We start from the raw sequence: 14,364 nt of genomic DNA on the forward strand, positions 1-14,364 counted from the left end.
CAAAGCAAAGATCGAACACTTGCTCATCTCTGCACATTGTTAGAGACAAGTGAATTACTGCTGTGATGTTGAAGGACATGCAAAAGTGTTCACAGCTACTGATGGGTCTTTCGAAAACGCTATTGAACATAGTTGGGGAAGTTACTCTGGCAAAAGCATACATTCCAAATTGCACTTTAGCTCTTGATTTGAAGATGATGCTAAACGGAGAAAATACTTAAAGTGTTTAAAGTTCCTATAAATACAAAGTATATGACAAAACCAAAAATGTAAAGAAAGAAATAATCATGCCTTTAATCTGTCCCACTCCCCAAAGCACAGAATCTCCCCCTTGACACCACCAAGTAATACAGAAGTTTTGCTCCTGTGATACCTGGTTTTCAGCCCCATGGATAAGATACATTCTTAAAAATTTACAGGCCACCCTAACTCTGCTTCCTACATGCCTCCTTCATCACACTGGATTCTTAAGATTATCTCAGTTGAGTGGATTATATGTATCCGCTTGAATAGATGAAATAAACTGATATAAATGGCACGAAATTATTCAAAGTTAAGTAGAGAGAGAAAACACCATTTAATTTGGAGACATTATTAGGAGGCCATTTTTTCTGAATGTGTGTGGCTATTTTGAACTCACAAGCCCTACGTACACAACTGAACATGACGTTTTCCAAGCGCCACTCCTTACCTTCTTGCATCTCCTCGGCATACCACTCTACAGACCCCTTACTGACTGGCCCAGTGAAGGAATACCACCGTGCTTCTCTCCATCCCCTCTCACCATGGCTGAATGCTTGTGCCTTTCCATGAGCCCTTTCCCTCCCTTTCCCAAGCTTCTTTCTGTCCCCCCAGTTTTCTTTGTTCAACCTGTATCTATCAGGGCTGGAGAACATGGGATGTTCCTCTTTCAGTGGAAGTCATCAGGCCAAACTGATTCAGACAGCGTAATTTTAAACAGAATTATGATATTTTTAAAAGATGCTGTATTGTAAGTACCGCATGAAATGGTATATACTTCACATGTTGTAAATCCATTTAAGTACAGACTAAAATGTACTGCTGACATATGAGATATGTCTCACTTTATGTTCCTTTTAAATATGTTGTATATGAGCTTACCCAAGACAAACCACATTCAAACACGATTCTAAAAGTATTATTTGAGCTATTTATACTATGTGAACAGGCCATTTTAATTTAGTCAAGTAAAGGAACAGTTTAGTAGTACTATTTTCCAGGGAACAGGCAGTTATAAAGAAATCCGGTGTACAAGTCATCCGGCCTCTTAAAACTGATTTAAAGATGATAGGAGAAATGTTTAACCATGCAATTGGAAAAAAAAAACGCAAAAGCCACAGACCTAAATGTAACCTCTCTTGACCAGCACCTTTTCTGGCTTGTGAAGATGTCTGCTTCTACCTCACTACCTCCACTGCTGTTTGAGTAATTCTGCCAATATATTACAAATGTGATAGAAGTTGGCTCAAAATTTTAGGATAACCCTGAAACACTCCAGAATTTTATACAGTTTCTCACAACAATTTTTTTCTGTTCCTGGAAATTATGATCTGTACATCTACAATGTTTCTACAAATTTAGTTGAATATTGTAATTTTCTCTTCCTCTCCTACACTTACAGGAATTCATAGTCACTAAGTATTGCTACAAAATGTTAGAAGCATTGCAGTGATGAGCTAGAAAGATAATTTGTGTTCTACAAGGAGTGAAATGATTCCTCAATATTTAAATGATGTTAACTAAACTCCACAAGATCTTTTTTGGCAAGAACTGCTACCTAATGGTCCAGCGTGCCACTCTGGAAACACACAATATGCCTATCAGTGAAAAAAAAAAAAACTGATTTTTTAAAAGCTGCCAAAATGAACAGTAAGTTTGTATATTCACTAGAAAGCATTTGCAGAAAGGGTAATAAAATCAGATTAATTTACATAAGCTGTACAAACAACAGTGGCTAAAACTGTAGTATACAAAAAAAGCAATTTTGCTTTTTTTTTTTCCAAATTATTTAAATAGAGACCCTTAAATATTTTCAAAGCAGATGATCATTAGATTTCTGGGAAAGATTAACAGCCAAGCTTCTAAAAGGCAAGAACGTACACAGTATAGACTTAACTATGTTTCACATTTCCTTAAGGAAAATAAGATTTGAGAGAATCTGACAATGAGATGAAATTGCTAAAAAACAACCAGCTTGAAAACCCTCATAATACAGTTTTAAGAACATTTTCAGAAAATGTGAAAAGTAGCAGTATGTACTTTAATTTATCAAATTTTCTTAATCCCTCTTTTCCCCTGGTTGCAGGAAGAAAAGTCTTCATCTGCTATAGATGACAGCAAAGTTTCTTGTAAGGGAATCCAGTGAAGCACATAAAGAAGTAATGGAAACAGCTGATGCTAAAAGGAAAATAACATACGATACTAGAAGAAGCTGTGCAGCTGAAACTCCTACAGTCGGTCTAGAGCTGCTACTGAAATAACACCCACAATCTCCCACACGAAATACATAAGGGAACAGAGAGTACAACGAAAAACCAAAGAGCAGACAACACATTTAGCTTTCTCATTGTAAAAGACAGCATGTACAGTAAAAGGACTTATACAGTGAGTTGCAGTTTCACCTCACTAACCAGTTCTCATCATTAATCCACCATTACCTTGCTGAGAAGAAATATTTCTTTTATGTAAAGATGACATACTTCTGCTATGCTGGGACTGGTGGAAAGGATAGGCTTTGCTTCTTTCAGGAGAGTAGCTCCTGCTGCTGACACTAGAGCCAGATCTGCTGTGCGGAGAATCCCTTCGGCTCCCTGGCGATTCCCTGAAGAAAGGAGAGTCCCTCTTATGAGGGGATCGCTCTCTCATATAATGAGAAGGATAGAAGCTTTTTCTTCTGAAGCCATCTCTGACGTCCCTTTGAAGACAACAGAAAAACACAAGTTACTTGGTTATCCTTCCAATGTTTGTGGAAAAGCACTAGATAACACGATGGCGACATTTTATGTCTGGTAAATATAAATAGGTTAGCTGTCAAATCTTCAGCATTGTTAGAGTACTAGGCAATGAATGAAAAACAAGTAGGAAAGTAGAAAAAAATATATATGTATGTGTTTTTTTCAGATTTCATTCAACTACATCGCTAGAAGCTAATTCCTTTTTACTTCTCGATAATACAGCTAAAATATAAGAGACATTCAAGAAACTGGGACTCTCACATTTTATGTCTTCAGATTCACTCCGCACCCCACCAGGAAATTAAGCCTTAATTCACAGTAGCTAAAAATGCATATACAAATATTGCTCAGACTATTTGGCTGTTTTTCAACTCTCTTTTTCTCTTAGCCCTACTTTCAGGGGACTATGTTCCTTATTTGATTTCACACACCTCGCTATGGGAAACGTCACTGAGGGATTTCGGTCTACATCCAGCAAGGAAAAAGAGAAAACTGCAGAGTACCTATCCTCATGCTTATTTATCAAGGTCAAATACTGAAGGAAAATATGAAGATTTATACCTACTAAAAAGTTTATGTCTTTCACAATACACAACATTAATTTTGAAATTTACTGTAAAATGCCACAGACACACTCAGTATTACATGAAACACAATTGATTTGAAACCATAATCTAGTAAACACCAAAACTTTCTACTAAATGTATATATTGTTACTCTGAACCATACCACAAACATCCTGACTATGTGCAAATTATATTAATATACATATATACGTACAGGTCATAAACCCAGTATCAAATTGAACTTTTCCTAAGCTAACAACCATGCACGTGAACACCTCCTGAATCTAGACTTGTGACATTTGCCTTGGTCGGAAGACACACAGAGGCACGACACTAAGAGAGGCAAGTACTCCTCAGCTCCTCCACAGCATTGCTAAACACAAATAGAGCCTTCATAGCATTTATAGTAAGCCAGATTATACCTTATTTCACTGTTTTCCTCTCCTATTTTTCATCAAAGTCCAATATTTTAAATAAGGGAGTGTCTCAGATGAGCAAAGATCTGGTGGTCTCATTTAGCACAATGTGGCTATAGCTAATTTTATGTTAGCGGATAAAGGAAAAAAGCCCTCTAGTGTACAATTCCTATAGTATGTTACAGGCCCACATTTTTGATGGGTAACAAAGGACTTCAGTGTGCAAAAGGTGTTTTGGACTACTGAAACGACACAGGTAGCACCACAGTAATACAAACCCTATTACATCGATGAGCTTTACACAGTGCTAATTTACTTTTTGCACGGAAAGCATATCTGCGTGGCTGGTTCTGCTTCAGAGTGCTAACATCGCACAAGCAACATTGATATTACGCTGCAACAGAAAAATCATTGGGGTAGGGGCACAGCCAGAAAAATACAGACAACCCTTCAACTTATTTCTGCAGTTCCGGGTGAAATACAGTGTCAGGAAAATAACACAAATTTTTATTTTGAAAATTTTCATACAAAACTGAAGTATGAATCAAGAGCTCTCAGCCACCCTGGTTTTCAGTAAAACACCACTGAAGCAAAGCCAGGTTTTAGAGATAATTATTTCACTGTTAACAGACCACAGGCCTTTTACAGGTATCTTATCTCACAGAAAAGCTATTTTACACATCTGCATAACAAAACCGATACAAAACAATGTTACACAGACTTATTTATAACAAGTGTGCTAAAAATCAATATTCATCTCCTTTCTAAACACATTTTCTTCTCCCCAAGCAAGCCAACAAAAGAAACAATTAAGGAATTGTTAAATAGTACTCTATCTAATAGCCTCTATACAGTAGCCATTGTATAGATTCATCCTTTAATGTAAGTATGAGCCCAGAATACACAGAAGGATAATCCTCCTGCTTTCTTCAAAGGCCTAAGAAGCAATATGCCCCCACTACTCTTTAGAAAACGTACAGATTAACAGGAGACTTTCCAGCAGGAGACAACTGAAATTATCAGAGACTGAGGAAACAGGTTTAACAAAGAAACACTCAAACCCCTCTGTCCACTTAAATCTAGCAAAAAGTAATCTAAAGAAGCCAGTCAAGTTCTCAGACCTATGAGGTGTAGTTGAACATGGGGAACTAACATGTTATCTACATTACGGGTATGAACATTTCATGTAGCAATAGACTTAAAGCAGAAGTTCAGACTTCAAGAATACCAGAAAGATTAGCTCAACAATGAACTAGTTTGTCAAGTGGGTTTTTTTTTTAATTTATTAAAGAACATATTGATCAAATATTCATCAGGAATGAGTTAAGTACAGCACGCTTTTTCTTCAGTTTCCTCCTAATCTCTCTCTTTAAATAACCTTATTTATCTTTAAAGCACGAGCTTTCTGGCAGAGCAGTACACCACTTGTATGCCCAAAGCATGTTTTTATGAGCAAGTTATTAAAACCTAGTATACAGAGGAGTTTATTATGGAAATGTTTACAGAGCCCCAGCTACTGCACACGTATAATAAATGCTCTAATATCCACAGAAGAACTTACAAAATATCATTGAAACACACTTTTAAACAGGAAAACATTTAAAAGCCTCATTCTACAACAATATTGCACACAAAAAAGTAGAATCTCATTTTCATTTTTTAAATTCTCATTTCATCACTCCATGTTAATTCTTAACTAGACCCTATCTCATACTGAACTCTCACATCATTAACTATATTAAATCTGGTTTGGACAGCATAGCAACAGCACAGCATTTCTGATGTTTTCCATCAGTGTAACAAACTACACTGAACAGAACAAAATAAGCATTGTTTTACTTCCCCCCCCCCACCAAATACTTAAGCTAACATACACCTGCAATTTGGTAATGAAGGCCTCAATTCAGCAAAGCAGTTAAGCACGTGCTTCAGATTCCAACACATACTCAAAAGGTTTATTGAGCAGGGACAATATTTAATAGAGATGCAAAATTTTGTGCTGGCTGTAACTTTAAAATAGAATGACTGCTCTTAATAACAAATACAGGATTAATCCCTTTTATATAGAATCCCTCTTATCTTTATGCTTTGTAGTCACATCTCTCACTTAGTTGTGAAAGCACAAATTAGTTCTCTCAGCAGGATTGCAACAGGAAGTATTTGTATTTTTAACCTCCACGAAACTTAACCATTAAATTCTCACTAAAGCTGATAAACTTGGGTGAGCTCCTGAAATTTTATAAGTAAACAGCCATACCCTGATATACCATCCACCAAGGGCGACTGAGGGAAGAGCACAAGCCTGATAGTTATTTCAGTTAACCATCAGTTCCAGTTTCCTGGAAAAAAACCCACAAATACTGAATAGGCAAAGGTACGGCTTTCTGCATAGCAGGAGACCAAGAGAATACAACACAGGGGAGATTTTCCCTTGCCAAAGGATCAGACACCACCTTTCCCAAGCTACCACTACCACACTGAGTACTTCTGGTCTCATCCCTCCCTGCCATTTTAAGCCCAGGAAACCATTCAGCAGCAATGCTGTGGGAAACTGAGGACTACTGGAAGCCTTCTAGTTTACAAAAGGGAGTGGTACAGCTTAAGCTATGTGAAACAAACACTAACACAAACTGATGTGTCAGTTTTATAATTTAAGAGTACAGAGAGGCAAAATTCAATCACTAGCTAGATGTGAAATGCTTGGAATGGAGGTGTATTGGGTACATGAAATCACATCACATGCTACATGGGAAAGTTTTGTTTGTAAGAGCAATCTTAGTTCGCTCTCATTGAATTCACGGTACTGGGCAACTGCACAATAATTCATGCTTACTATTCTCTTGGACGTCTACATCCCAATACAGACATCTATCTTTTCAATTAAAACATCAACCTGCAATGTGGTCCAGCCATAGAGGACACATCTCACATCTGACACGGCACTGAAGAGACTGGTAGGCTTGATTACTAACCTTGCCTAAAAGTAACTGGGCTCCCCAGTTCAAGAAGGATAGGGAACTGCTGGAGAGGGTCCAGCAAAGGGCAACGAAGATGATTAGGGGATTGGAACATCTCTCATATGAAGAAAGGCTGAGGGACTTGGGTCTCTTTAGTCTAGAGAAAAGAAGATTGAGGGGGGATCTTATTAATACTTACAAATACTTAAAGGGAGGATGCCAGGGGGATGGGAGCAGTCTTTTTTCAGTGGTGCCCAGTGATAGGACGAGGGGTAATGGGCATAAACTTGAACATAGGAAGTTCCATCTTAACATGAGAAGGAACTTCTTTACTTTGAGGGTAGTGGAGCACTGGAACAGGCTGCCCAGAGAGGTTGTGGAGTCTCCCACTCTGGAGACATTCAAAACCCGCCTGGACGCTGTCCTGTGCAACCTGTTGTAGGTGACCCTGCTCTGGCAGGGGGGTTGGACTGGATGATCTCCAGAGGTCCCTTCCAACCCTGACCATTCTGTGATTCTGTAACACACACTATTCTAAAAATAAATTGAGGAAGTTATACATACATCTCCCAAGACACTAGACTTCAATGTAAAAAGATGAAACAGCCAAGATTTGAACCATGCTTTTTAACTCAATACACTTTCTGTGTCTCATAGTACAGAAGCAAGGGGAAGGGGGAGGAAGAGTGAAACAAAAATAAAAAAATCCTCTTGGCCTTCCTTGTCAGGATGCTGCAGGGGCTGGTAGAGCTACCATAGTGATTCAGATGATGTGGAAACAGTTAATAAAATATACTACACCCCTGACCTCTAAGTTTCGCAGAAGATGTGCTCTGTTAAACATCCAAAAAGCAAACACGAAGAATCAAGAACACCTCTACTTTTAACATCTTCAAAGCAAATGTAGGTGGTGGAAGATTCCAGCCACCATCCTCTCTCCCAGAACTCATTCCCTTTCTTTCCAAAGTACGCAGCACATGTTTGTGCAACAAACCAACAATTTACTTTTGTTCTGCTTTAGAGACGTACTATAATCTCTTCTAATTGTCCAAAGATCTTCATGCTGATTTATCATAAGCTAAAACAATACAATGAATTACACTATTGTAGATATAAGTAATTGCATCTGGTTCCATCGGCTTTCATTTGAACATCTGAAATTAAGACAGATTTCTTATGACAACTGGTTTTCAATGTTTTATGACTAAGCAAGTAACTACAGTACTTGTAAGTGATATTTGCATTTGCTTTAAAGGAAATTAAGATAATTAGGTCTAGTAGTCAATGTAATCTTATTAACAGCTTTTTGCACGAAGGCAAAAGGAAATAGACATTGCAAAACAGTGGTAAGTCTCATGTAGAGAAGGATAACTAGTCATACCAAATGTACAATAAGAAATTAAAAATATATAAACACTTCACGATTTTTCTGTTGCATATGCTACCACCAAAGTCATCATATGCAAACAACAAAAGTCCACACTGGTGCCACTTGTCCACCTCACTCAATAGGAAAGCTACTAAACTCATCTTCCCCCCATCATGGGATGTCATGACAGATCAGGGAATGAAAACTAAGACAACTTGAATATCATAGCAAAATTAGAGAGAAATGCCCCTTTGTCCTTTAATTGAATAGTAAAGCTATGCACTTAAACTGAAACTGGAAATCAGATTACACTCACTTTTATCCCTAGTAAAGAGCACCCTCTTTTCTACCGTCTTTGATAACGTACTTTATTAAACTTTCTGGAAGATAAGCCCACACTATAAAAGTATATTTTAACTCAAACTCTCCTTCTATTATCTGACAGAGAGAGACTATGCTCAAGCATACAGACGGAGGAACAAGAAATAAATAGAGAGTTGGAAACACAGATTTAAGTTCCAAGGAATTAAGAGCAAACAGCTTTATACAACTGTATGCAGAATAAAGACGAAATATATTAATTAGACAAATCAAGAGCAAATTAGACAAAATAATTGCATTCAAATGCATGTGATCTTGGCTTCTTTTTGAAAATGGGGGCTTAGTAAGGTCCCACAATTTCTCTAAAATAGAAAAGAAATCATAGGTCTAAAGTCCCAGAGTGCACATTTGCTTAAAGTGATGGACCAAGTTACAATTCCTATTAACAACTACAACAATTCAACAGCACAGACTTTCACAAATAGAAATATTTACTGACAGACACTACTGTTGCCCAGATTCCATACTCTTGACTTTCTGAACAGCATATCACCCCAGAACAGTCAAGCAGTTCAGATAACTACCTCAAGGAATAAACTTCTCAATGTAGTAGCAACTGAATCAATTTCTAAACAGATTTCATTCAAAATGGAAACTATTCAAATCTTGCATCTCAATATACAAGCTCAAAATTAGAAGACGGGAAGCAAGATACGGTATCTTCACATACTCTTATTTTTTCTCCTGATACTATAACAGACCAGAGAAACTGGTTATAATCACTCCTTCTAGAAAAGGTTCTAATGAGAAAGACCTTGCTACGTAGGTGCTTGCACATTTACTGTTGTCCTGCTGCAGGCACTGAGACCAGCACATGGGAAAGAACCTTAAAAAGTTTCCCTGTGGTACCAAAGAGCATGGGGATGATGGGGTGGACCCAAAGAACAAGCATCTGTGGATAGTAACATACTATGAAACACAAGTAAACAGTTCAAAGAAAATTTTTAAAGAATTTTTTTTTAAAGATCTTCTAAATCAGCGTGAAAAATGGCACGAGACTGCAGAGAAAAATACATGCTGTTTGGAGCCACACAACTTTATATTGCCAAATTTCTAAACAAAAGAAAGTTTTGGGGGAGTTTGAGTTTGGTGGGGTTTTTTGTGGGTTTGGTGGGGTTGTTTTGTTAGTTTTGGGGGGTGTTGTTGTTTTGGGGGTTTGGGGTTTTTTTGTTTGTTTGGGGATTTTCTTTGGGTTCTTTTGGTTTGTTTTGGTTTTTACTTCACAATCGGTGCTTGCCAAGCAATTCAATGTAGGCAAGCATCTGTCTAATATACACACTAAGTACCTGACAGAAAGAAGGAAATATTTTTGCACTATATTTTTAGGGGCATAAGTGAATTTTATGTTCAGCAAGCTAGTACTCTTTTTCCCAAAGGCTATCTTCTTAAATACAAGAACCCAGGAACTGTGAAATACCTGCTAAAAGAGCTCTTAAGGCTTTTCATCAGTACGCTGCAGAATGCCCCTTAGTTCATTGACACTTAACAGAAAGCAACAAGTAGTGTACTGTAGTAGCATACACTGATTTGATCAACTCTTGTGGTTGACTTTCTAACACTATCAGTAAAAAGCTGCAAAAGGAAAGACCAAGTTGTGGAACAGGTTTGTAAGCAGTAATACCTTATGTCAGTAATACTGATACACAATACCCTTATTATATTTAGTTTTCTTCTCTTTCCAAATCCCTTAATGAGATCTATAAATCAGAAAAACACTCCATTTTTCTCCACAAATCGCGATGTTTTTATTCTTAAATTAAAGTGAAATTTGAAGCAATTAGGTCAAATAGGCTTCATTTGGTTATGCTTTCAAGTTTTGTAATAGTGGTATGGACTTCTGCATAGCAAATTTAAATAAAAGTTAGGAAACTACCTCTGCTTTTGTATTTCTCAAGACATTATATGTCTATGAAGAAAAAAAATACTATTGTACATAATGGGTTTTTTTCTTCACTTGATCTCATTCCTTCCTGTCAAGCACGTAGTTTGTTCAAAATCAGAAAGCCCCAAGCTAAGACAGACATTTCCTCTTATAAGTTATTCAGTCATGTAGCTTTATTTTATTTTTTTCCCAGTTTGCTTTTTCCTTTCACTTTGATTACAGTTTACAATCACTACAACATACATTACTATCTCTTGCCTTTTTTTTTAGGCCATTTCCTATATATTACAACTAGCACATACTTGAACGTATTTAACAGAAAGACAAGCCATGCTACTTGGGTAAATTCATTTTAAAAATCCTTTTGCAACTACTGTACACCTTCAGTTATTTCAGTGATTTAGTAAGAGTTAACTTCACAGCATGGTTCCACGACAAGTCGCACTGATTCAAGCTGGTGCTGCTAAAATCCTGATCTTCTCAACCTTCCTTGAATCCATATTCCCACTCCATGCCTAACCTGGCATTGGTATTTTCTAACCAAACTGGTAGATAATTATTTAATTGATTGTGGTGGGTTAGTATGCAGGACCAGCTCATTGAACAGTACAAACACCTCTCCCTGGTACAGCTTCAGGTAAGGACTGGAACGGCACCAGCTTAGTCAGGTTTAAACTGCTGTGGAAATAGATTTTTACTGTAGAAAGATCAGTCTCCTTATTGCATTCATGACTTCTATTTATTTATGATCAATAAAATAGGTCCCTTGCCAGAATTTTAGAGCGGTTAACGTTAGCGTCAGTAAGACTCAGTAAAGTAATGCATCTTTTTTTCCTAAAAATAATAGACATACATATCTAAGCAACACTGAAAACACAATATTCTGGCGGTGAGTAATAAATGTAGATTCATAGATAAATTTTTAAACAGAACACTGTTTAACAGAGACGAGTTTTAGTAAAGGGTAAAATTAACGGTAGCTGAAGAGAGATTCTGTGAAGAAGATAATTCATTGCTTGTCACTTCAATCTCCTCTGTTAACATAATCCTTTGCCTTACTTAGATAATCCTTGTACAAAATTCTTCCAAAAAATGCATCAAGCAAGATAAAAATTGTAGAACACATACTGAGTTTACTACCTCATCAAACGTGAACTGGTTTGACTCTCTACTCTGGCGAGACCCCATCTGGAATACTGCGTCCAGCTCTGGCGCCCGCAGCACAGGAAAGACATGGAAAAGGTCAGAACAGAGGAGGGTCACAAAATAATCTAAGGGATGGAACACCTCTCCTACAAAGACAAGCTGACAGCATTGGGATTGTTCAGCCTGGAGAAGAGAAGGCTCCAGGGGAGACCTTATTGCAGCCTTTCAATACTTAAAGGGGGCTTATAAGAAAGATGGGGACAGACTTTTTACTGGGGCCTGTTGCAATAGGACAAGGGGTAATGGCTTTAACCTAAAAGAGGGTAGACTTGAAATAGACATAAGGAGGAAATTTTTTTACAGTGAGGGTGGTGAAACACTAGAACAGGTTTCCCAGAGAGGTGGTAGGTGCTCCATCCCTGGAAACACTCAAGGTCAGGTTGGACGGGGCTCTGAGCAACCTGATCTAGTTGAAGATGTCCCTGCTCATTGCAGGGAGGTTGGACTAGATGACCTTTAAAGGTCCCTTCCAACCCAAACTATTCTATGATTCTGTAAGTCACACTGAAATACCTTTTCCATTCTATTTCCAAATTGTATAAACACACTCTCAAACATAATTTCCAAAAATAATTAGGCATACTAGACTAGGTAAGGTAGAACTTCATTTAACACAATGCAACTGCTAAAAGTCAGATTTCAGAAGACACACACATTCCCACAGCTGGCTGTCACAACACTGTTGTGTGTCATGGCATCAATATTTAGTTCCACTTAGACAAAAACATTTGTTATCAACTCACAAACTAACACTACACAGCTTCATATACAAGGGAAAGAACCTTGTATGGTTATGCAAACATATATAATGAATACGCGTCAAGCCTAACATTAAGAATAATTTATTAGCATGCAAAAATAGCATCACCTTTGAAAAATAATACCAATGGCATGAGATCATGGAATTGCTTTATTGATCAACTTTTCCTCAAATGTAGATCATAACACACTCAAATGCAGCAACAGGTGGAAATGGCTTATCAAAAAATCTTCTCTTTGCAGCAAAATGCTGAACAAAAGGATGCCTATACTGTCAATAACACCAAACTTTTTCCTCTACAGCACATTTTGTCAATTAAGGGGCAGGGGGGAAAGCAAGCTGCATGCATGTAAAGAAACAACATCTAAGCAAAGCTCATCCTAGTATCCCCACCCTTTCTCACTGTGAATCAAATCCCCTGGAATGTTTAGTACGTTCAAAACATAACAAACAAGTCCTTGGAACTGAAGAGATGAAGCATTTATCTTCCTAAGGGAAATTATGCACAAGTCCTGTGTGACAATATTCCCCATCCTGAGAAAGCCATGACTACAGTTGTTAAGCAAATTAATTGGCTGGTCGTTGAGATGATTTAGGTAGATGCCATCTTAACAGTAGTTGTCTGGACTCGAAGGGAGACTCCCTTCTCTTCCCCTCCCCACTGTCTCTCAATATCTAGCTGGTTTTCAACATATTTGTTAGGAAACCTTTCCAGAATAATCAAGCGTTAGGCACGGGAGTTTGCCTCATTATTTCCCAATAAAGCATTAACTTGCTAGTTTGATACCATCTACCACCTGATTATAATGCTAGCTATAAAGCTGGAGCAGACAAGCTTGCTTTTTGAAGTTTTCCTTAAAGTGAGGTGTTAGCCAAGATCTTACAGTGTACAGGTACATAATCTTATCTTTAGGCATACATTGTAAACAGAGGATGTCCTTAGAGTTTATTAGCATTACGCAAACACCACTGATAAGAAGAAAATAATAATTTTCCCAAAATGGGACTTAGTTTTAAGCAACAAATCAATGTTATTACAAAATTCAACTGGTTTTGCACCCACTACTGAATTTTTCCTTACATGTATATCATAAAATACTAATAGCTGTAGCAAACAGTTGTCAGGCAATAACCATTGTTAAAAAATATGATGATGACACCAATTTAATATGACAAATTACAACCTCACAAAAACTGCAGGGGGAAACAATTGTACACACGAAAAGCCATAGATCCATAAAACATAACATAGATTTGGATCAAAGGCAAGCTGAATAAACACAACAGCAGTTGAGAACAGCCATGATGAGAACTAGGTTTTTTGCTACCCAATTTGGTGTGTTTACTGAAATTGTCAAATAAATACTTACAAGTCAGTTTACTACCGAGGTGTTCTTCATTCAACAGTAATTCAGGCTGGGTTTTTAAGAATATCAAAACGTTCTTTGAGAAGATTATAACAACCTGTCTTTAGTCCAAAGAATACTTTGTTGATCCTTTAGAGTCACAACATAGAAACTATATTATGAATTCATTCATTCCATTTCAAAGGACCAAAGTACAAGAAATACCATACACAGAGAATCAGACTGACATTACCTATTTGAAATTATGCTTTTCCAAAACAATCTTAACCGGTTTTCTCTTATGCTTTCCATAGGTGTTTAAACCAAAATTTAGAACCCTTCTAAGTTTCATAGAAAAAAGTAAGTTCTACTGCATGTGGCTGTATATTTACAAGCTCAACCAGGAAAAAAAAATAAAAATCAGGTAGTGGGAAGTTCTGTTAATTTGACAATTCCCACATAGGAGAAACTTTAAAATGTTTTGATTAGAAAAACAAAGTTTTCAT

The 14,364-nt window shown here is 37.2% G+C and overlaps 1 protein-coding gene across 1 annotated transcript in view; it reads right to left on the minus strand.

The window, feature by feature from the left end:
- Nucleotides 1-14,364, minus strand: part of PPHLN1 (periphilin 1) — a 65,631-nt gene that overhangs the window by 39,022 nt on the left and 12,245 nt on the right. The window contains exon 4 of the mRNA XM_009880849.1: nt 2,679-2,935. Coding sequence (XP_009879151.1) covers nt 2,679-2,935 — 257 coding nt within the window. The remainder of the gene's footprint in view (nt 1-2,678; nt 2,936-14,364) is intronic.

Source organism: Charadrius vociferus, unplaced genomic scaffold, assembly GCF_000708025.1.
Source record: "Charadrius vociferus isolate BGI_N301 unplaced genomic scaffold, ASM70802v2 scaffold52, whole genome shotgun sequence".
Classification (NCBI taxonomy): Eukaryota; Metazoa; Chordata; class Aves; order Charadriiformes; family Charadriidae; genus Charadrius; species Charadrius vociferus.